Source organism: Mustela nivalis (assembly GCF_964662115.1).
Source record: "Mustela nivalis genome assembly, chromosome: 7".
Lineage (NCBI taxonomy): Eukaryota > Metazoa > Chordata > Mammalia > Carnivora > Mustelidae > Mustela > Mustela nivalis.
In genome coordinates this window covers 72,949,428-72,973,990 of record NC_139026.1, presented here as the reverse complement: position 1 = coordinate 72,973,990, position 24,563 = coordinate 72,949,428, and the positions used below count along the sequence as shown (strand labels likewise).

The 24,563-nt window shown below is 38.4% G+C and overlaps 1 protein-coding gene across 1 annotated transcript in view; it reads right to left on the bottom strand.

Annotated features, from left to right (window-relative positions):
- The window catches only part of SOX5 (SRY-box transcription factor 5), a 404,989-nt gene that overhangs the window by 14,900 nt on the left and 365,526 nt on the right, over positions 1-24,563 (bottom strand). Inside the window, exons 11-12 of the mRNA XM_082742456.1 lie at positions 17,312-17,457; positions 415-523 (exon numbers count right to left, since the gene is read on the bottom strand). Of these exons, the coding sequence (XP_082598582.1) occupies positions 415-523; positions 17,312-17,457 (255 nt within the window). The remainder of the gene's footprint in view (positions 1-414; positions 524-17,311; positions 17,458-24,563) is intronic.

Sequence of the window (24,563 nt, the reverse complement as noted above, 5' to 3'; positions counted from 1 at the left end):
GCTAACAGACACAAGTTTCTGAAGTTTGCTTTGGGTACAAGAAACAGGGAAGTGAGGTAAGTTTGGCAGTGACTGGGAGTATGTGCTTCAGAATCATGCCATCTTGAATCCAAGACCTGCCTCTGGTACTCAACAGCCCTGTTATCTTGGAGAAAAATGGCTAAAAATTCCCAGGGGCCCAGCTCTTTATTTGTAACAGTATTTCTCTCATAGGATGAGCTAGAAATGAATGAGAGGATTTATGCAAAGCCCTCAGAAGATTACTTGGCACATGGGAACTTCTCAGTACATGTGAGCTCTCCTTGTAACAACCAGGTATAATGTGGCCGTCTTACATACTTTTTAGTCGTTTTAACTGGGACAAATAGACACATCTGCACATTATCGGAATAGACATGAACAATTTTCACAAACCATCAGAATCTCCACTCATATTGAAATCCATCATGGCATGGCTAAATTTTCCTTCTTCGTTCTGTTTAACTGCCAGTTGCTGAGTCAGACTCTCCAGTGTTGTTTTTTCCTTAAAAAAAGAAATTTATAATGAGAGCTCAATCTGGAAATTGTAATTATTCAAAGACATCTTTTTTTTTTCTTTTTTTCTTGAGCCATATATATAATACATTAGCTTCTGGGAGGGACAGAACGTTGATTTATTCACCTTTGCACATTCAGCACCATAATTATGTTGAGGTGACTGAAGCAAATGTTCAGCAGGGTTTTTGAAGGAACTCTGATTCTTAGAATCCCCTATATAGCCTTGGCATTTGGGTTTGGTGTGCCTCAGGGGTATGTGCCGGGATCCCTGGAGACAATCTTCCTGAGTCATAAAACGTGCAGAGAAATTTCATGAAAGCAACCTGTCTTACAACATTTGGAATGCCTTTACTTTTAGCCAGACAGTAGAAGTACAGGAGTGGCATTGGGCCCAGAGAAAGTCTTCCAATAGTCAGGTGACCAACCAATAGAAACATAATTCACAGGGGTGCCCTCTGGTTGCCATCTCCCTAAATGCCATCTGCATTCCTCATGCAAGGGTAATGAAGACGTTTAAATATTCATTGCTAATTGCTTGTCAAGTCTCTGTACATTCGATGTGAGTGCCTGCTACTTGGACCACAATTTGATTTGGATTGCTAAGCCAAAATATTGAGTTGGCGAATTATTTGAGATACAAATACACCAAAATTAGATCTGCAAAGACATCAAGTCATTTAAAAGCATGCAGTGCATGATTTGAATTCACGGAGAACATGGCATTATAAACTAAATTATTTTCAAAGAAAACATAATGCTCAATCTAAACCACATGAGATATTAAACAACTTTCAATTAAGTAATTGGGTGATTTTATAAAAAGAAAAATCATACGATGGAAGGTTTACAACTTTTCTAGCACTTTCCATCACTGCTCTGAGGATGACTTGGTTCAAAAACAGTTTTAAGAAAAGTATCTACTGGATTTCATAAAATTTGCTCAGTTTTTTTTATAATTAATTACCTCACACCATCATGCAATGTACAGATGACTCACATATATGGTGAGATAGCTACTGGCACAATAAAAGGTTCACAGAAAATAATCAACTACTTAAAATAATTACATTACAGGTAAAGGGGCCCAACTAATGTTCCTACCGAGGACCATTAGGCTATTGATATTAATATAGTACATGCTTTATCTCTACAAAATCTGACAGTATTACAACTGTACATACTAGATAAAAAATTCTCTCAATTTAGTGGCCTTGAAACTCCTATTCACCAAAGTCTGTATGTATGATTTAGTAGAAAAAATATTTAATTGTCCATTATTATAAAACACAGCAGGGAAATTAGAAACAAAGAACTTGATATCAACTTGAGTTCTACAGGACTATACAGTACCAGAACTATGTTGTAATAAATTATATATTTAAAAATGTAGAACCTGATCCAGTTAGTTTGTGTAAAATTGGTATTTTCAGCTGTTTTATGTGCTCTGAATTTCTTTTGCTGAGAGTCTGCTGTATATATTCGGCTACGAACAGGACCACCAAGGACACCCGCTTAACAGACTCTCTTTAGAGTAAATGTAGCTGTTAAAATAGACGACAGTTACATTAACACACACACACACACACACACACACAGTCCATCAACATGATCTGATCATCTCCAGTCAATGAACTTCACTGTACAATCTTTGGGGAATATACTAGGCATGGATTGCCTCTCAGGTTTTGATTTAATGGTGGATAGGGCAATAAATGCTATATATTTTAGAAAGAGTTCTCTAATCTGAAGCAAAGTCTTTTAAGAAGAAAAAGCAAAATGGAGGCAACTGGAGTAGAAAAAAAGATGAAATGTTGAGTGACTGCTAAGTTTCCAAGTTCAGCTGTATGGATCTTGTACCATCTCACCAAGAGACTAAAATTAGCAAATGATGGGCAGGAAATTAACCATTAGTTTTTACAGTAAGTAACTTCTAATCATCTAACCCTAAAGTACACAATACAATAAAATTAATTAGTTACCCAAAATGAAATTTACAATACTTCCCAAGAGCATGTCCGTGGGAGATAGTGGAAGTTAACAAGGTAAGCTGCATTGTTTATTTATTTATTTATTTATTTATTTATTTATTTATTTATTTGACAGAGAGAGAGAGATCACAAGTAGGCAGAAAGGCAGGCAGAGAGAGAGAGAGGAGGAAGCAGGTTCCCCGCTGAGCAGAGAGCCCGATGTGGGACTCGATCCCAGGACTCTGAGATCATGACCTGAGCCGAAGGCAGCGGCTTAACCCACTGAGCCACCCAGGCGCCCCTAAGCTGCATTGTTTTTGTGACTTTTTGCATAGCTGATTCTCTGACATGTGAACACGGAAATGGGATGGGACTGGAGGAATCAGAGAATGTGTGGTGTGCCTTTAATTAAAACACTTTACAAATGTAAATCAAAATGGTAACATTGGCACATTTAAAAAATTCTTGCTGACAATAAATTCAGAAGACTTAAAGGAATTGAGGTAAAGGGGCTATATTAAAACCTAAGTGCTTACATGGTAAATACATGGCATATAAAAATACAAACGTTCCATGGCAAATAATTACCATATAATTTCATATGAAAATTGATCCTATAGTAAATGAAAGTTTATATTTTGTTCTTTTTTTTTATTTTAAGATTCTACTTACTGAACTGAGAGAAGGAGAGTGAAAGAGAGAGAGAGTACAAGCAGGGAACAGGGCATAGGGAGAAGCAGACTCCCACTGAGCAGGGAGCCTGATACGGGGATGGATCCCCAGACTCTGGATCACGATCTGAGCTGAAGGTAGATGCTTAACCGACTGAGCCACCCAGGTGCCACCCAGGTGCCCTATGTTTCAGTTTTTATGTATGGGGTATATATCAATCTTCACGTGGATAGGTGTCTAGATAACATACTGAAACATCAGAAGAATGAGTTGAATTTAAGAATCGTTATCAAAAGTTTAAATTCAACCTATTTAGGTATATAGGAGGAGAAAGAATCAGCCAAATGTTATAAAGCCCAAATGCGGGTATCTTGAGAAGATTCCTCTGATCCTACTCCTTCCAGTTCCACCATCTCTGGCTGTTCCCTTCCCCCAAAAGTCCATCTCTATGCACTATCATTCTAAAATTCAACCATTTAAAAGTTTCTGTTCCTTGGAGTACATCTTTCCTTTTCTAAAAGACTCTTTTCAAAAGAGCCAACATTACTCAAAAAGGTAACATTTTGATTCCCAAAGTTCCTATAATTAAATTAATCTTTTCTAAGTAGAGGCACCTGAGGGTGTCTGGGTGGTTCAGTGGATGAAGTGTCTGATTCTTTATTTCAGCTCAGGCTCCCTGTTAGGGCTCGATCTCAGGGTTGTGAGATCGAGCCCTAACAGGGCTCCAAGCTAAGTGTGGAGTCTGCTTGAGATTTTTCTCTTTCCTTCTTCCTCAACCCCTCCCCCCACTCTCCCCCTTAATTAATTAATTAATAGAGGCAGCTGAAACAGAATGAATTCAGTTTGATATTAGGTAGAAGGGGAGTAAATGGGGAAGATCCTGAAAATGGAAAACACTCAAGAAATTGAGCTTGGGGGAACAGAAAAAAGTGCTGATGGGCACAAATGATAATTCTTATCAAAGTTAGACTCTTAGTCCCATCTGGCTCCAGTGAAAAACACATTAGTCAAGAATTTGTACAGACAAAGAACACCCCCTGGCCCCACTTTAAGATCAGTGTTCTCGAATACAAATCCAGTACAGCATTTTTACTTCACGCCCTTCAATACTATCCAAATGCTGGTTTGAAACTGACAAGATTTGCTGGTTTTTCTCTCCTCTACCTTTTTTCTATCAAAAAAATAAAAAAAAAACACATTTAAAGAAACACTTGCTAAAATTCTGAAATGCTCTGAGTAATCTCAGAGTAGAGGGTACAAGCGTATTAGTTACTAGAAAGTAGTCCAAATGGATCTTGAGAATTTATAAATAAAGATCGAACAAGATGACCTATATGCTTTCTCTCTTGATTACAAATTAGCAATTAGATAACAGTAAGATTTCCTTTAGAAAGATGATTCTGACCTAGCTAATCAAATCTTATACAATACTGTAGGTTTACTGAGATCAAAGGGCAACATTAGGTAAAGTCTATTTTTACTTGAAAAATCTTGTGACCCCATGTTGACTTGAGCAAGGATCCAAATGAATTGTATCCCATCTACAGAAGAAAATATAGTTTTAGGTCATATACTTTTTTGGGGTCAACTAAATGATTCTAAAACCCAGCCTTTAAAGAAGTATTATTACTGTGCTAATGTTCACTTAGGCAATTTGACAGCTGGTCTTGGGCTCTGGGGCTCATTCAGCTGACTTGCTTAATAGAAAACAACACATGTATTATTTGTGCACACCACACTATGGTGGGAATCAATGAGCAAAGTCAAGAAATATCTAGAGATGTAAGTAATGAGTTGATTAGAAGTAGTCGGTAAAGAGCTGTACCTCCAGAAGGGCAAAAGACCATTGGGATTAATGGGAAGAGGACATACAGAGAAAAAAAAATGGGTTTGGGGGTCCAAAACATCACTTCTTGACCAAACTCTTGCTGTGTATAAAGCTATGCTACTTTAGACAAATCAATTCTCCTCCCTGAGACCCAGAATCCTAATTTGTAAAATGGGGTTTAAATATAATGGTAGATTCTCATCAGCTTAACAAATTAAGGTATCTGTGTTTTTAATATTAGGGAAAAAACTCAATGAGGGAAATTGAAAAAATAAAGATCCTTCCTGACATATATGAATTACAGGAATAGTTAGTTCAATACCAGTATTAAGTAACTTGCTCGGGGTATGGCCTTTTATTTTCTATGGCTAGAGTTGTGGACAAATATACATTCAAAAGGAGAGTTTGGCTAAAAACTCTAAAAATTGTTGAGATTTTTAAAAATTCCTCTTGTCTAACATCTGAACAATCTTTTTAATCTTTTTCATTTTTCATTTGATGTCCGGGCATGATGGTTTTTAAGTCTAGTACATACTTAAATTGAAAACATCTCTTATTCCAATACTTCAACTCATACAGAATATAACTAAAAATTCACTGTTTAAAGAGGCTCAAACAAATATCCTGTGTTATTTCATAGAGCACTGAAAACAAAACAAAACAAAAACACACAAAAACTCTGTTTTAGAAGAGGTAGATACTTCCTTAGTTACCTAATCCCAAATTAAACAATGCACGACTAAATAGCTCCTCTGTTACTCCTTGAAATTGGGATTCGTGTAAGTGATGAGCTTTGCTCCCCAGCACACACACATACACAAATAGAGATGGGCTGTGGATCAGCTATCATAATGGACATCCCTGAAATAAAGCTCACAAAGCTATAAAACTCATAAAAAGCACATGCATGAAATGACAGAATAGAGTGTGACTGTCAAATGTTGACTCAGTAACAGTTAAACCCCTTCTGGCTGCACTTTTTTTTTATGGTCTACTTCTATACTAATGACACGGGAGGAAGAGTGAAACAAAAAGGTTTTTAACCCTCCAATTATGTGAACCTCACAGACCACCAAAGAAGATGAAAGATTATTTATAATGTCATAATGATTTATCAGTTGGAGATTTTTCTCATCAGCTTAAGTAAAATACAAAGAAATAATGCATATGTCCACCCCCTCAACTTCTCGGTTCTACTCTTGCTTATTGAGAACACCATTTCCTAAAAAATAACCATCCACCCACATCATCTAAGAGCACGAATGGGAGAAAAGGCTTTCTTGTAAATTGTATATAAATTATATACAAATACATTCTCTCTCTCTCTCTCTTTCCTCTCACATGCAGGCACACACACACACCTCGCTTTAAGACTAACAAAAACATAAGTTGAAGAAATCATTCACTAATTTTATTCTGATCAACCATAAATGTATCCAGTGGGGATATTTCCAGATACACTAGTACTGTGTGATCCGGTATCCTGTAGGAATATTTCCATCAGAGGATCAGTCATAGAGATATGGGAACTAAGGGGTTGGAAAGGTCCATAAATGGCCTCTGGTCTACTCATCTAGAAAATCATCCTTATTTAATCTTTATGTTTTCTTTTACAAAATCCAGAGTTTCCCCTAGTGGAGAAAATCATGAATCAGAACACATAATTTTGTTTACAATCTAATTTCCTTTCACGAAATTTGGTAGCCACCTTCATGAAATGTTTCCTAAGTATAATTTCACCTAAATTTCTTAGAAACTTAGTTTTATCAGGCAATCTGGTCAAAGTGAAGTATACTGGCAGATCAAGTTTTCTTAAAAAGTACTGTGAAGTTGAAGAATGATGGAATGGTTTTGAAGGAAACACACAGTTTCTATGAATTCACATCAATCCAGATGAATAATTTTCCAAGATAGTAGCATAATTTATAGATAAAATTGGTGAATCCCTATCTATGATTTTTAAAGAACTGATTTAAAGTAGGAGAAATATTAGAAAGTTAATGACGATTGACTCTGATTTATGAAAGATGAGAGAAATTTGAAAAACAATGACCTGAGCACTTAGTGTAAGTTCCAGAAAAGACAGAAGTGGTGGTTACAAACTTTGGCTAAGAGCACATAATAGAGGATGTAGTGACAACAAAAAGCCAGTATGGATTCATTAACAAAAACAATATTATAGGGAGACCTGGGTGGCTGAGTTGGTTAAGCGGCTGCCTTCGGCTCGGGTCCTGATCCCAGTGTTCTGGGATCAAGTCCCACATCAGGCTCCTTGCTCGTCATGGAGCCTGCTTCTCCCTCTGCCTCTGCTGCCACTCTGCCTGCCTCTGCTCGTTCTCTCTCTCTCTCTCACAAATAAATAAATAAAATCTTAAAAAAAAATAAAAATTAAAAAACCAATATTATAATGACCTTAGTTTATTTTTCTACAGGAACTGGAATGCACACCAGGGATGCTCAATGGTCATAATGCTTTGGGCTTAACTCAGCTTTAGATTATATTCTTAACAATATCCTTATTGTCATTATGGAGAAGTTGCGTTGGACTCTGAAAAAGAAAGTTGAATGGGATGGGAAAAGCAGGTCCAAAATGCCTGTCTTTAAATATGTTGAGAATTAATTTATTTAAAAAAGACTCAAGCCCTGTTATGGGTGAAAAAGGGATAGAATTTGGCCATCTAAAGTCAAGAGACACAACACTGACCGATGGCTGTAAGTTATCAAGTGAAATATAATAAGCCACAGAGTTGTCTAAAAGTCAAAGGTATCTGTCCAGTAAGTGAGCTGCCTCAAGATGCAAAAATTTTCCCCCTTCTGGAGATTTTCGAGAACTGGAATAGGACTACCTATGTCTGGCATACTAAAAATACTGAAGAGGAAATTCAAGGCCGTTTTTATTGTCTTTCAAACCTGTAATTCTATGTCCTACTTTACTGGATACTCCCTAAACCAGAACTAAAAAATTGTGACCAATATATAAAACTATGCATATTTTCTCTATCATAAATGACAGTTTTCTCTAAAGTTTTTCAGTTCCAAACCTTAAAGGCACTCCACTTGTAACTGTGAATTCTACCATCATTTTCTTAAAGTCAAGGAAGAGATTTCAAATTATGGAAAAAAAAATAGGGTTATTGAGACATATTTTGTGAAGAGACTGTCAAATTCACAGAGACAATCAGAGTCACAGATTCAGGTACTTTGTGAAAGACACAGTTATATGCCCAAATTCAACATTCCTAATTTAGTCCTTAAAACAGAAAACCACTGCCAAGGACAGGAAAAAGTCACTGAGGTCTGGGGGATTCATGCACAAAAAAGCGACTCAAGGGAATCTGTAGAAAACAAATCAGTCACAAAGAAGGCACACATGATCACCATCATGGCAAAATACCGGTCTTTGCTTATTTGTCGCAGGAGCGCTTATGGTGTGTACTTGTGGAAACGGGAAGGCAGGAGAAGAAAAAACTAAGACCCGAAGGTTTTCAAATGTTTGTGTATGTGGTCAGCATTTAACCAAAGTCTAAAAAAAATGTTGTTATATTTCAAAGCAGGGCAGATAGAGATACTGCACTGAGTTAAATCACAAGGGTTAATGTGAGAAAAACAGGAGGCCAACAAAGAAAAACAATAGAAATCACGGCTGAGGCAGGATGTCCGGTAGGTGGGAGGGTTACCTAGATGTAAACACAAAACTTGAACATTGTCTGATGATAATTGTTCTATAAACAATGGGCAACTCAGTTACTGAGCTCCAGAAATGTATAGAATTTTTCTCTTTAATTTTTCCTTTTCATGGAATAAAAGCTATAAAACTGTTAGCTTTCTTATGAATGTAGCCTGAGTAGCCAGCAGTCACCTCAGTTAAATAAATATAATTGGACTATTTTAAAGAGTCATGGCTTGGTTCAGAATTGCTGGGCCTGACAAATAGAAATGGGCACATCGGAGTTATAGTTCACTTTTCAATTATCCATGGTTGTTTTAAGGGAAAGGAGAGAAAAATACAGATTAGAATAGATATTTAGAATCTCAATTTAATCAACAGCTAAAACTTCACATGTTTTATCCACCCTGCTTACAAGAAGCAAAACCAATACGATAGAGCGTGTTCTTCTGGTTTTGTTTGTTTGTTTGTTTGTTTTCCGAGCTCATCCTTTAGTGAAGCGGCTACTGGTGCATGGTGAGGGAACAGAGACCTAGGAAGGGAACAGATGTAGGAAAAACAAAGAATGGGAAGAACAAGGTACACATTATGGAGATGGGAACTGCTTAAATGAGATTTCTGTAATAAAGCCTCAAGACGGTACTAATACACATGACCAATGCCTGAGCACAAGCTAATCATCAGACACTGGGTACTTTCTCGAACTTCCTCAGCACGGTCCATTAGAAAAGAGACTGAGCTCCAAGCCACAGGACCTTGGCTTAAAAACTGGTCTCCCGCTGGAATTCCTGTAATCTTCTCAAATCTCATTTTTATTTTTAAAACAAAGATAGAATACTGTTCTGCTCATATTACAGGACGAGGCTGCAAGCTGATGTGAAATCACTTTGTAAAGGGTAAAAGCACAAAATAAATAGCAAGAGCCATTATTATTCCTATGACCCATAAGCAAGTCTTTCTCATTTGTTAAAAAAAAAAAGGGGGGGGGAGTGATATGCTTGGAGAGATTCAATGAGACCCTTCGAAATACATGCTCAGTTCAGAATATTTTCCTCATCGTTTTAAATCCATACTGGTAAAGTAGTTTGCAATAAATGGTAATACAGAATGCAACACATCTAGTAAATATAAGAGGGTAATGGAAAAACGAAGGTCTCTATTTCAGCGCTTTAGTGTTTAATTGTCTTGAAGGTAGCATGCGATCTTGGGGATGAGGAGGAGGCAAGGGAGAAGCGAAGGAAAGACCATTCTTAATAGATCAGGTTTTTAAAGAGAACACTTCTGGTCCAACAACAAAAGTGACTCTTACTTCACTTACAGGAAATTTAGAAAAATCAGCAGCGTGGGCCCATGGATGCCAAGTTACAACCCTACCACCTTGGCATCACTCTACCGTATTATTTTTCTAGTGTTTTATCTACGCAACGTAGAACTATACTTTAAAAATATCTGGATCATCCTCTACGTGGTGTTTTCAAAACTTGCTTTTTTCAGGAGTACTATTGTGAGCATCTCCTTGTGTCTTTAAATGAATAGACAATTTCAATCATCAGAGAGGCCTGTGGGTGTCTATCCGAAAGCCCAATTTGGCATGCCCTGTGTGTCTCATTTTATTGGACCATCCTGCACTAACCCCTCTACCAGAATGATGTAAAGAACACAAGACTCTCTGTTTGAAAACATGCACAGCTTTTCTAGGCTTGAAAATTAAACCATAAAAAGTTTACTGGAAAAAAAAAAAAACCTTTAAAAAGCTCCTTAAAAACTCACACCATAATTGCTCCCCACCAAGCGTGGGCACTTGCTAGCTGCAAGTAGTGGCACTGTGACAAATGTAGCAAAACTGAAAGCGGGCTATACTAAGAGAAAGAAAAAGTCTTCCACTGGCCATCTGTGAAAATAAGGCATGTGGCCATTAAATGCAGAGGCTGTAAATATACACAAACTCCATGAAGCAAATGGCAAAAAAGGACTAAACTTCAAGCTCAAACAAATCAAAATGTTTAATGCATAGTTACCACTGCTGGACGAAAACAGCTCTGATCTTTGCAGTCTGCAAACTCGGCATGTATTTCAATTAAATACCCCCAAAAAGAAAAGAAAGAAAAAAGAAAGAAATGAAAAGACACAGAAGAAAACCATCTGGAACAAAAGGCTATAGACAGCCCATACTCAATTTCTAGAAACAAACAGCCCCTTTAACTTGCACCAGCCTGTCGAGAATGTCGATTGGAATTATTGAAAGGCTGACATCTAGAGTGATGGATAGGTGATGACATAATAGCTATTTGCCTTTTTGTCATGGTCTTTGCAAACTGGCTGCTCTGTGCTGATAATATTCACTAAGGGGTTTTTCTCTCCCCTCCTGTCCCATAAGAAGTGTTCCCTAGCTAAGACACTCAGAAATGAGGTTTTATGAATGAAAAACAAAAGAGAAGAAAACCCAAGGATCAAATGCCAACTTGCACATAAAAGCTGGTCTCGATTTCCTAATAATCAGTCGCCTAGAAAGCAGCTCTCTATCCATTTGATATAAATTTTCAGAGTAGAGAGACACCAATAATAAAAAGGCAAGCATTCAACGTCAGATTTGTGTGTGTCTTTTAAAGTTGTGGAATAAATAATACGTAAATGTAGAGATAAAAAATAATCTATACTCACTTTAATAAAGCAACAATATTCATAATCTGTGTCACTGTAGTTTTTCCTAGACGAATTACAACCAGCAGACTTAAAAGTTTGGGTTTTTAAAAAAAATTGCTCACCATGCTCACACGCACTCCCCCTCCCTGCACAACCCCCCACTGTGAGGCAATGATCTATCTCACTTCCTCCCGAAGGATTTACCTAACACGCCTTCATGAATTTTTTTTCCCCTAACCACTGAAATACCTAGCTCTAATTCGACTTCTCTAATTCATTTTAGCTAAAGGCAACATCTACAAAAGCCATCCATAAATCATTAATTAATTGTAGTGTCTTCCACTGAATGCAGAGGCATGAATTCCTTCATATTCACTTTTTCAAAGCGAAACCTGCAATTCACAATTCCTCACATGCCTTGTCCTTATCTGAGAGAAGGAGCATGTGTTAGATAATGCTGAACTAGAGACACTGTGTCAGTTTCTGAAGAGTTAACACGGCCCGCCCCATCCATCAGATGGCCAGCGAAGCATCGGGAGAGAATGATGGATGTAAAATTATTACAGGGCTGCCATCGATACACTTACTGCCATTTGTAACTAATGCTGGGACTGACACACTTTTTTTCATTATTAAACATCCACATTAAGTCAACATTGGTCACTGTCATTTCATGTTTGGCACTCTGTTAAAGGGAAAGAAAGAGGTTGACAATAGCAGAAAAGAAGGAGGCTGTAGTGGAAGAGTTTCCAAGCGGCGAGTGATAAAAATTAACCTCTGTTTACAAATGAGTCTATACAGTGTGTGGTAAGGCTTCTTAGGAGTATGACTGACAAGTGAAAGGAGAGACTGCCATCATTGTGGAATAAATTACAGTTTAAAATATACCTCTGACTCTTTAAATTTCCCCCTTATTCTATAGAAATTTACAATGGATTTTCACTGAACCTCAGGAGAAAAAGCAAGGCACTGTGCCAGGTATCCTTCCTTGCAGTAATAGAAGAATTCATAGCATGCGTAGGCATTTAGATTTCAGGTACACTGTAGGCAATTAATGTTTGCTTGGTGGGGCAAATTCTCTATTGTAAAAACCAGATGCACACAACTACGTGTTGTTGTTGTTGTGAGTGAAATCTGTTTTATATGTGAAAGTAGTACAGAAGTCAGACTTAACATGTAGACACACGTGCAAGAACACACACTCATTGGTTTAATCTGTCAGCCAAGCAAGGCTGGGTTGTGCGTGTGTGTGTGTGTGTGTGCATGCTTATGTGCTCTTCACTTCTTTGAGAACTACAGACAAGGTATAAGTCCCTGAACACGTAGCAGTGCAAGAATGAAAGTAGTTAGATAGATGGCAACAAATCTAACACAATCAAAACAAACCAGTTTCATGAAGAAAATATTTGAGAGCCTTGATACCATTTTTATCATGCAGCTGTGGGTTATGATGGCCTTCTCCTACTGAATGACCATTCTGGTCCTTTTCTTCTCTGCCAATATACTCTTTGACCTTAAGCTGTCCCTTGGTCTCCAGGAGGATAAGCTAAGGTTTCTAATTCAGTCCCCAAATATAACTCATGGTCAACTTCAGGTACCTTCTCTTGCATTGGCCAGTAATTCTCTTCACGTTATGCATCCAACCCATTTCTACCCAAATGAGATGTTTATGAAAGTCTTCTTGAGGGGTGTAGTGAAACATCTCCATGTGAATAACGTAAGAAACACCCCTATGTGAATGAAGGAGGAAAGGAACACATCTCGATGTGAAAAGACCGAAAATAGCAAAGAGAAAACTGCTTCTCCTTCCCGAACTGGCCTGCCTTCATGGCACAGTTGTTATGTTCAGCAACATTTTATGACCCTAAGGGAAAAGCTAAGAGGATCACAGAGATTTCAACCCTGGTATCACTGAGCTGTTGAACTAATGCCACCAACTGCCTCCTCCAGAACTTCATTATATGCTAAAAATTACGAGGATTTCCTGACACACGTAATGAAATTCATGCCTTAAAAGTAAGACAGCATAGGCGTCATTCCCTTAGGATAACTACACTGGGGGTAAGGGAGAGAAGCAGGGAAGCTTCTGGTCTATACCACATTTCAGTCAAGTGCATGGAGTCTCTATTCTATTAATACTGTCTGGTGGTATCAGGACAAAAACTGAGGTCTGCATGATTTCCTATTAACTATGGCTACCTTCACACATAAGGTCAGAACCTGAGTATGCCGTTGGTCCTATGGTCAAGATTGTGCCACGTGGGTGTTAATGAAGCAAAGAGGGTGATTTTGACAAACTCAGAATATGGCGGGTCTTTCTGATTCTCCCCACCTGAGAAGATTTTTTTTTATTCATCCACAACACTAATCTGTGAAGATAACATTATCCGAATATGCAATCAGGCTATAATTAACCTGAAATGACAATTATAAATAACACAGTGTCCCAGAGTTTCCAAGAAACCTGACATACACAGTTTTTTGGGTATATTGAAATACTTCCAAGAAAAGTAAAAAATGAGAAATCTTTTAGAAGTCTTCAATTAAAATGTGTTTTAGTAAAAATGACTTTCATTATGTGTTTTGGTGTATATTACTAGAAAACATTTGTCCCTATCTTCACACCTCTAATTGTTTTTACTACCAATTACAGCTTTTCAGAATTAAGACTTTCTGCTTGGGACAACCATGTTGGTCATTTAAAATGTGGAGAAAATACTATGTATGAGGTTTGTGTACTCAAGAAAACAGATCTCCATGGCAGGATTCCAACATAGGGATCTCAGGTCCTGCTATCTATTACCTCTTGGACCAGTGGGAAACACCAGGCTGGATTTCTTCTCTTTTTCCCTTTCATTTCTCCCAGATTCTTTCTATCTGTTTCTTTCTTTTTATCCACCACTCCCCCACCCCTAATCCCACCCCTCCACTTCACATACTTCATATGGAAGTATGTTAGGAATATTGTTTCAGTGAGAGAAATGTCCTTCTTTTGGTATTCAAATGATATGATAGAGTGCAAAATTTTTATCATATATCCTGTTTATGTCTTTCAAACGGAAGCAAAATTTCAAACCAACTACTGATCTACCTGTGCTCTGGCCATGGGTAAAGTCAGGCAATTGTAAAGATATATTAAATGGGTAGGTATTAGGAGAAAAACAGCGTAGGCATAAAGATATATTAAAAGGGTAGGTATTAAGAGAAAAACAACATAGGCATAGTGCTGTCACTTCATGTGGAAGAATAAGAAGGTACCTTGGTTGCTCAGGTATTGAAATGATCTCATAGGCTAAGCAAAATGGGTGGGGCCTTTATTTACTTCCTACCGGTAGGTTCACAAAAGCATGCCATCATTAACAGTCAAAATACTAATTTGATTTAAGCCATATACTTTATGAAGGAGGGGACATATTTTCTTGTTCAATAGAGTAGTTCAAGTACACAATCCTACCACTCCTGATTTGTAGCAGGTGTTCATCAAAAGATATAAATTGGACATTATCTCATATCCATGAGTTGCATGTGGATTCAATCATTAATATTATAGAAATGGCACCCAAGCTAGTTCGACAGGAAAAGGCAACCACAGTTAATACCTGCTCAGAGGGCTTCAAAGAACGCCCTCTCATTGTCAGGTATCAAGGTGTCATTCAGGTCCTTCTGCTGAAGAGATTCACTGAAACTTCCCCAAAGTCAGCCATGCTATTACAATAACAGAAGTGTTTCACTTCCATATTTTAAGATTTTCACTGAAAAACCCATGAAAATGTAAGACTGTCGTTGATGTAACTCAACTGCATTGAAAGGGCATGGGGACGAGATCTGGGGATGACAGACTTCTTAAGAATGGAGACGTCTTAACCGGCCAACAGGTTTTGGCAGGTCTGACTCCAAAAATAGATTTCTAGAAAGCTACAACACTAGAAAAGAGAAGGGGAAACTGAAGGCAGTCGTGTTGAACAAGAGGCAACTCTCCCTCTTGCAACACAAATAGAGAAGGTGCCAATCAGAGAAGTCAAATAGAGTCTGATTGCGGAGGGGGGACAAGGAGCGGAAATGAAGTCCGCTAACAATGGACAGCAAGGGAGCAAAGTGAATGCAGATGGCTCTACTCCGAGTACTTAATCAGAGGACTGCGCGCAGAGTCACTGGAGCCGGCTCCAAGTCACGTGTTAGAACAACAGCTGATCTGTATTAGAGAAGATTAACTCGCAGTGCCATGGTGGAGGGCCCAGGATTATTTTATGTACTTCCACTGCCTTACAAGCCGTCAGCACAATTACTGCCCTCCGATCTGAATGAGTGATCTGTAACCACAGCTAAACAGCATGCTGCTTAGGGGCCTAGGAGCTTCATGAAGATGAATTTCCATACCATCAAAGTGCTTTTAATGGGTTCCCTGATCCAACCACAAGGCCTGTTTTGCAAGTATATAGAACTCAGGATGAAGGCTTCCTGTCCAAAAGGATTTGGTCGGTTGTCACTTGACAATTCCCAGCCAGCACAGGGGAGGAGAAGGGGGGAGATAGGTAGAGTGTCTCTGCTTTGGAGGATTAAAAAAAAAAAAAAAGGGTACAGATGCTTGCTGAATGCAACCAACTGCTGTATCCACAGCTGAATTCAATGCGCTTAACAAATAACGGCAATTTAGCTATGCTTGCGAGGAATAGCTTGAGTCACTTTGCATTAGCATCTGGCTGAGTGTTAAACTCATTTCTACATGGGGAGCAGAGAAAAGGAATTTCTGTTCAAGCATCCTTTCAAGAATGTTTAAATATTTGAATATAAATTCCTTTATGCTTGCTATCATTCCTTCTTAGAGCTGTCACTTTGCTTTTCCCCTTCCCTTCTGGTGCTTAGCTAGAGAAATTTTGTGCCCTCCTCGCTGCACCAGTATCGCTCTTCTTCTGCCGTGTGCCTGCCAGGGATGCCTCCCTAACCGCGCTCTGCTCTCCCCTCCAGGAACGGAGCAGAACTGGAGGCATTTCTCCATCCTTGGGACCCACTTTTGGACTGGAGGAAAAGTACAGCTGTGACCGGATCACACACAGATAGCACCTCCACTGGCAGACAGTGAGCTTCTTAGAGGCTACGCATCAAATTCCATCTAAAACCTGGGGAACCAGAAAGCTGCCCAATTAGCAATCTGCTCATTCTGGACACTAGTGTTTGACTTGAAAGCTTCCCATGATGGTTAACTTTCAAATCATTGCTAAGTAGCTGATCATTTTTTTCCCTCTGATTTACTGTCTCTCTCTTCAGCTATGGGATTGTGAAAACAAGACCCAGTCACATTCTAAAATTTCAATTCAAAAACACCAAACAGGACCAAGATCACTCCGAGCATTCTGCAATGGCCTAATATTTTTCTGAGCAAAATACAGTGTAGCTTAGACACAAGAGTTTGAAATTGTTACATCTTGAAATTCAGCATTTTCAATGGGCTTTGGTAAAATGATCATGTCCGAGTTTTAAAAAGCACATTTTGTTTGGTAATAAAGTCAAAATTTCCAATTGTGTAGTCATCTAAACCTTGACAGCGCTTTGCATTGGAAACATATTTCATAGGCTCAGAATCCTAGTTACTTAGGCTATCAGCATGGGTATCATCCAAGCTTACGCTGATTAAAGAAGATTCAGCATTTTCAAATCCAGCTCATCCCCAAATACAAGTTAAGCATCTCGGTAAAGCAAAACTTTCACTCGGACTCAGATATTTCAAATGCCATTCCCTTTTAATGCAAACTGATGGCAGAAAGGGGGATATTAATTGTCAATAAGGTTTGGAGAAGGATAGAGGAGAATGATAACTCCTTTCTTTTCCAGATGGTTTTGATTAGGGTGGGCATGAAGGTATCTGTACTGACTGGGTGAGCAAGGAGAGGAGGGAGGGAGAACCTTCCTTCTGAGGTGGTAAGAAGATAAGAAAACAAAGGAAAAAAAATTTTAGGCAATTTAAGTATTTTGGGGAAGTCCATTATTTTATGAACTAACCTTTTCTGTCCGGCAGTTACTGAGACCTAAATTATTCACAACGGCCACCTTCCCATCAAGCACCTGTTGTTCCCGCCGAAGCTGCTCCTTCATCTGCCGAGCCTCTTGGATTGCCTTGGTGACAGCATCATGGTCATTTAAATAACCTGAAGATGTGACAGAACAAAGGCTATGTTTTGTATAAATTCATGGACAAGTTAACTTTTAACCACAAGAATCACGTCTTTTTTGGGGGGTGGTGGTGGTTAATGGTTAGTATCTGGCATAGACTACTTTCTCAGTTTCTTTAGTCTAAAATGAATGAATGAGTAATCAATAATGCCTGAGTGATACAGTCCTACGTGAATGTGGTGCCAAGCCTCTGCAACGCAAACGTAATATTAAAGGCAAATACAGTTGTTTCCACATGTTTGGAAAGAAGTTTAAAATATAAGTTTTAAATAATTTTTTTTCAGCTATCTGAGAATTCTTAGTGCAAAAATAAGACCTTTTTTTTTTTTTAATGTAAGGATCATTTGAATGTTGCCATAGGCTAGAGGTATTGATAATTATTACTCTAATTATTGACATTCTCATCATATTGGAAAGGTCAGCTTAGAGTTTGTGTATAGCACTATTAGGGTTGTTAGATACAGAAGGAATAAGTCATTATTGCTTGAGTGAAAGAAGATCATTCATTCCCTCCCTCCCACCCCACCCACCCCCACCCTGAATCCACTGATGGTGAAGTAAACCACAGGTGGCAGTGATTTGCTATGGATACAAACTTGTAAGAGTGAAGGGGCCAAATTTCAAGCACAGAATGAACCCAAGCACCTGTGAATTGTATGACAAGAAATTGTGGCTACTGAAAACTACAGTCACACTTAATTCACACTCTTAATAAGATAGTCACATGACCAACTTGCATCTACAGCTCCATAATCCAAAGTTTAAAAAAAAAAAAAAAGTCAAAGTATTTCTTTTAAAGAATAACAGGTGCAAGGAGCAACATTAATTTTTAACTTAATTTTAATACTGGTCACTTATTTATTTGATGGACATTATTATGTTCGTCTGCCCGATTTAGGGTAGAATACCAATGGGAAAAGACTGTTTTGTAAATATTGAAAGGAAAGCGAATATATCATCTTTCACTCTCCCTATCTTTTAACTAGGGCATAAAATGGCATAAACTGAATCCATAATATGAAATTGCCCAGAAAAGGGACTTGTTTGTGACATGAGGCTAAATCTAACCAGATCCATTGGTGAATTGTGACAGATGGAGGGACTGTGAGACAGAAGGCAGGCACTAATCACACATAAAATGACCGGCTTGCCTCAACATGTTCCATGGATTCCAGCAAACTTTACACCCTAATCCATTTTTAGAACAAAAAACATCTGGGCCATAAATCCTCTAATCTGCCAAAACACGCTATTAAATCCCATGATTTGTTGAAAAACACTAAGATTAAAGAAAGGAAATATAAAATGGCTAACTGCCGTGTTAGGAAAGTGTTATTAATACTCTTTCTTTGTCTCAATTATGAATGTTCTGGTACTAAAGAGCCTTGTCTAATCATGTCAGATTACACGTCCTCGCCGTATTGCTAGACTCTTCTATCTGATCTGTTGTTTGCCAAAAAACATAGAATACTTTCTTGCTGCTTAAACATTTCTATTGAAGAAGCTGGTGTCAGATTAGTACAGTGCTTCAGTGCTGGAAGGTTTCAAAATGATCCATGGTCCCCTCCCTCTCCCGATATGCACAGACTAGACCTCATCCTCTGATCTCCTTGAAGCAGCAAGATAAGTTCCAGTGTAGGCGACAGCGAGAGGAGCCTTGAGAGCGACTATAGGTTTTGCATTTCAGAGCTAAATTCATTGGAATGTACTCAAAAAACAAAACATCCTTGTTCATTACAAATACAGTACGAATCGTGAATGACTATTTAGACCTAGGTCAAGCCTTTAGGGTTAATGTTTCCTTTAAATTATGGTTGTTTTTAACCTTATATTATCCTTAGCATCCTCTCTCCGTTCTCCTGAACAACCTTCTTAATATATTCTTGAACTGAATCTGTTCATGTACACTACTACTCTAGAAAGGAATACAGCTCGTATAGGACAGTGATGGTCTCAGGACGTGTTCATTTACTAAAAGATCTTAAGAGGATCAGCCTGATTTTTCCTATGCTCTACCTACCCTGTTTAGGTACAACCTGGCATCATGCATTTTTGCAGTCTATTTAGCTTCTCCAGAGCACAAATACATTTTGAAATGGTTTGGCATACGGCGCTGAATAAAAGTATGAATTCTTTATGTTTTTAGGTGCTGCCAAGATAACATTGTGCAGGAAAAATGATTAATATAGATGCAAGGGATGCAAATTATATGGGGGTGAATAACTGACAGACATATGTTCTGTAATGTCTATTTCCAGTTTGAGGTGTGTGCTCCTATGCAGGTGGAAATAGGCGTCCACTTTAAAATAGACCTTGCTTTTACAGACTCTTGAATTTTAGTTAAAATGCCCTATGAAATCTAACATTTGTATCTGCTGTGTTAAATTTGAAGGCCATTTATATGTTACAGAGTTGAATCATGACAGGATTATGTGCTGGTTCTTTCCATTTTGTTCTCATCATACTCACTAAATTACCAGTCTTGCTGATTCCCTCTCTCCACCCAAATGACTTCAACTCCAATTTTGGAGAGACCAACAAGGCTGAACTCTCACCTTCCTTTCCTGCCCCACCCCCACCCCAACTCCTACCCCAGGCTAACTTCAAATCTGTCTCCAGTTCTGCCCGTTGTCTCTTCCTGCTTCAGTGAAAATGGTGCCCCTGTTTTGATTCAAGGCAAATCCCCTCAAATTGTGCTCTAGATTTCTGTACCTCTCCACTGGTCATTCTCTTTCCCATTTATGTCATCAGCTCTGAACTTCTCCATCATTTCTACAACTTCAATTTGTAAGTACTTAAGTTTCTCCACCTGAGACGAGCAAATGAAGTTTCTCTTTCAACTTTGGGTTGCCCTCTCTTTCCAACTGTCTCTCTTTACCTTCTAAGATTCTCATCATACTCTCCCATTCCTTCCTCACTCTTCCATTTCTGCTACAATCTTGTTTCTGCTGCCCTTGCACTTTTAAATTGCCTATTCCAAGGGACACTTGCCCTGGCTTGCAGAATGACCTCACTGACAATCCCCTTACTATAGAAACTCCTCTCTTCTTCATTTATCATCACAACATGTGATCTCCTTTCCTCTTTGCCTCCTCCATATCCATAAGCTTGTCTGGGATCTGTTCCTCATCTCCTCCTTAGATTTGGTCCATGGTTACAATCTTTAGAAAAACTTGGCATTTTGGAGTTGGAAAACCTGAATTAAAATCATAACTTTGCCACTTAGACGCTCTATAAATTGTACATGTGGTTTTAACTTTTTAAATCTCAATTATCTTATTGGTTAAATGGAGATAACATTCACTAGGTAACATAAATGAATTAATGGCATAATAAATGGCCCATGAAAGTTATTCATTGTCAGTTTATTTACAAAATGACATAGTGAAATACATAAGGTTTAGGCATTGGATACAGATGGGTCTGGGTTTCTGTTTCTTGGGAAGTGTGATATTTGCCAAATTATAACAATGTCACTGGGTTTCCATTCCTATCAACTGCAAAATGAATGTCAGGTTGATGGAAGAATTAAACAAAAACAAAATAAAACATTTTGTGAAGGAGTAGATAACACTGGATACCTGAGGAAGCAGTAGAAAATGCTAATGCCTTTCTTTTCCTTTCTCTTTCATTTTTTCTGTATGTTCACCCTCAGCAGTCTTATTGTATGGCTTGGACCATAGTGACAAATCCGTGAAGGGATATCATTTCTTGTTGGTATGGAGGTTCAAGGAAAGAGAGCCATGCCACACAACCCCACCCCTATGATTCCTTAATAGATTTAATTAAGCCTGAATTATATATTTAGGCACCAACTGCATCATAAAATAGGATCAGGAGGTGGGCATGTGCTTGGAGAGGTTTGGTGAGCCTCAATCTAAGGAGGGAAGTGGGAAGGCAGTGGTCAATATGGCTTCCAGTTAGCAGCTCAAATGAGATTTGGGAAATGTAGAATTGGGATCGTTAGTGTAAGAAGTCTGCATGATTCTGTAACTTTGTTAAATTCACTACGGTTTCACTTTTTATGCTTTAGTGTTTCTTTTTCATTACTACCAACAAAATTCTCAAAATTAAAAAGGCCCCTTTTATACATTTTCAGGGGCAGAAAAAAAAAAAAAAGGACAACCTGGAAATAACCTGTGTTACTTCATTTAATTCTTCCATTGACCTTATATTTGTTCCATTACAGTGGTATAAGAGGACATCTATTTGAAGTTTATATTTTTTAAGTGGTTTATTGTTATCAAAGTCCATTGCCAGCTTAGGAAACTCATGCGCAATCTTAGGATAAAAGCGAAACAGAAAGAGTTCTAGCTGCTCCACATGGAAAGAAACTGTTAAAAAACAGAAGGAGGGGTGCCTGGGTGGCTCAGTGGGTTAAGTTTCTGCCTTCAGCTCAAGTCATGATCTCAGGGTCCTGGAGTAGAGCCCCACCTCAGGCTTTCTGCTCAGCAGGCGGCCTGCTTCCCCCCTCTCTGCCTGCCCACTTGTGATCTCTCTCTGCCAAATAAATAAAATCTTAAAAAAAAAAAAAAAGAAAAGAAAAACAGGAAACCACCTGTACTGGGTTGAATTGTGTCTTTCGAAAAGATATGTCTGTGGCCTAAACCTGGTATCTGTAAATGTGACCTTTTTTGGAAATAGAGCTTGTAATGAGATCACCCTGGATTTCAGGTAGACTTTACATGCAATAACTGGTGTTCTTAGAAAGGAGAGAGAGATTTGACGCAGAGACCCGGGGAGAAGGCCATGGGGATATGGACGCAGAGACCGGACCTAAGTATTGTCATAAGCCCGGAACACCAAGGACTACCAGTAGCCACATGGAACAAGGTGAGAGGCATGGAACAGATTCTCCCTCAGAACTTCCAGAAGGAACTAACCCTGCTGACACCTTCACTTTGGATTTCTAGCCTCCAAAGAGTGGGACAATCAATTTCAAGTTTAAGTGACCCAGTTTATAGTAATTTGTTGCAGTAGCCTTAGAAACCAAATACCACAATTGGTCTAAGTGTGCTTGAAGAGTCAAGGGGTGATCCCGGGTACTATAAAATATCTGCTTCCTGCCTCAAATCCCTCCTGATTTTTATATACACATATCTGTCTATCAAGCTTCCATACTTGAATGTCTCATGAGTATCTGAGATGCAGCCTGTCTAGCAAGGAATTCATCTTCCCACTGCCTTAGACGGTTCTTCCTACACTCCATATCCCTTTCCAATGGCCCATGTCATCTAAGAGATCCCCTTTACCCCACATATGTAACAGGCAACCAAGCTGGGATAGTCCTGTTTCCTCCTCAGCTTTCAAATGTGTTCTTCTTCAGCCTCATGGTCCCCACTTTCACTGAAGGCTCCTACTATTTCACCTGGGCCAATGTCCTAACCTCTTAACTGGTTTCCCTATCTTTAGGCTTACACTCCTTGTTAATCTGTCTCCTTTACTGACCACCAGGTAAAGCATTCCAAAACATCTCCCCAAAAGTAATTTGGATCGTGCCACTCTACATTATTAACTCCCCATCTCCCCATACCTTAGTCAAGGAGAATTTCATGAGATGATGAAATATAATATTCTGGGAAAAAATAACTCCAAGTTCAAATAAGTGTGGGAAATACTAAATTAAAGTGAAAAAGGTTTCTTCATTGCATAAATTCCCAAGATCTTGATAATGTTAATGTGCACTGTGAATCTTCAAAGATAACAAAAGTATGCAGCTTTTCCCAGATATCCTGGAACAAGAAACCCTGTAATGTTGCCCCAAAAATGTCATTCTGGGATAAATTCCAAACACTTTACAAAGGCTTAAAAGTCTCTTCGTGATGTCGATTCTGCTTATCTTTCCCACGTCACTTCCTGCTAGTCTCTCCAGAGTTCTGTGTTTAAGCTGCGCAAAACTAGTTCCTATTCCAAGCACTGGCCTGTGTCCTCCCACCCCCACCTCTGTCTCCCAAGCTTTTCTTTTTCACTGAAATACTCTTTCTTTCTAGCGTGTTTGGGACTTTATTCAACTGTCACCCCTTCTATAATGACTTCCCTGATATACCCCAGGCATGTTCCTTGGCAACCATTTGAACACCTCAACTCTATGCTCCTTCAAAACCTTTATATGCTTTTACTGTCACATTGTCTTCCATTTGTCTACGTTTAAGACGTCTTTCACACCAGTCTTTGAATTACTTGAGGGTGTTTTAAAATTTTCAATCTTTTATTCCTTTGGCTCATGGCAGGGTCTGTTGAAGGAATAAATGCATGTTTCTAAGTTGAAAAGATCTACCTTTACAATAACAAGTTGATTATCTATGTCATCATATGGATAGAAGCTTGTACCATAGTGACACAGATTTCCTGAACTCATGGATTTAACAGATGCTGTGAAGGCAATACAGATTCTTATTTACTACATATTTATTTTACGTAGGGCTTTTCAGCTAGAAATAAAAGTAAGGGCACGTGTTTCAAATTATTTTCAACAAATACTGATTTTTTTCTATTGTTGAGGTCACTTTTGATCATCAAATTTTTGGCACCCTGATACATACGCATTTCTTCATCTGTGAAAACTTGCAAGAATTAATTAGATTATAAATGTGAAAGCAATTTGTAAATTGTAAAGCACTATGCAAATGTTAATTGCCAGATATTGAAAATACCCTCAACTTCCTGACAATCCACTGGCTTCCTATTAAACTACTACAGTATTTTTGTTCAATCATCTACCTTGATAGAAGTTTTTCTGATTAAAATTGTAAACTAACGAAACATCAAGGCGATATCCTCCTTCATGCCATTGTATTTTAAATTAGCAAGTTGTAGAAATAAAGTACCAAATTAATGAACTGGAAAATATTTTCTCTCATTCTATTGAATCAACGTGAGTCTACTACATTTGCTGAGTAAAGCAAGTAGACTTTTCATGCATTAATGCCTCTAAAGAATAAAGAGCAAGGATAATACATTCTAGTATCTTCCAAAGACTTAATAGAACAAGCCTGGAGGCTAGCTAAAGCCTCTGTCTAAGACTTTCATCTGCTCATCCTCCAAACTTCCATCTGTTCACCATCTTGCAAAATGTATGGCG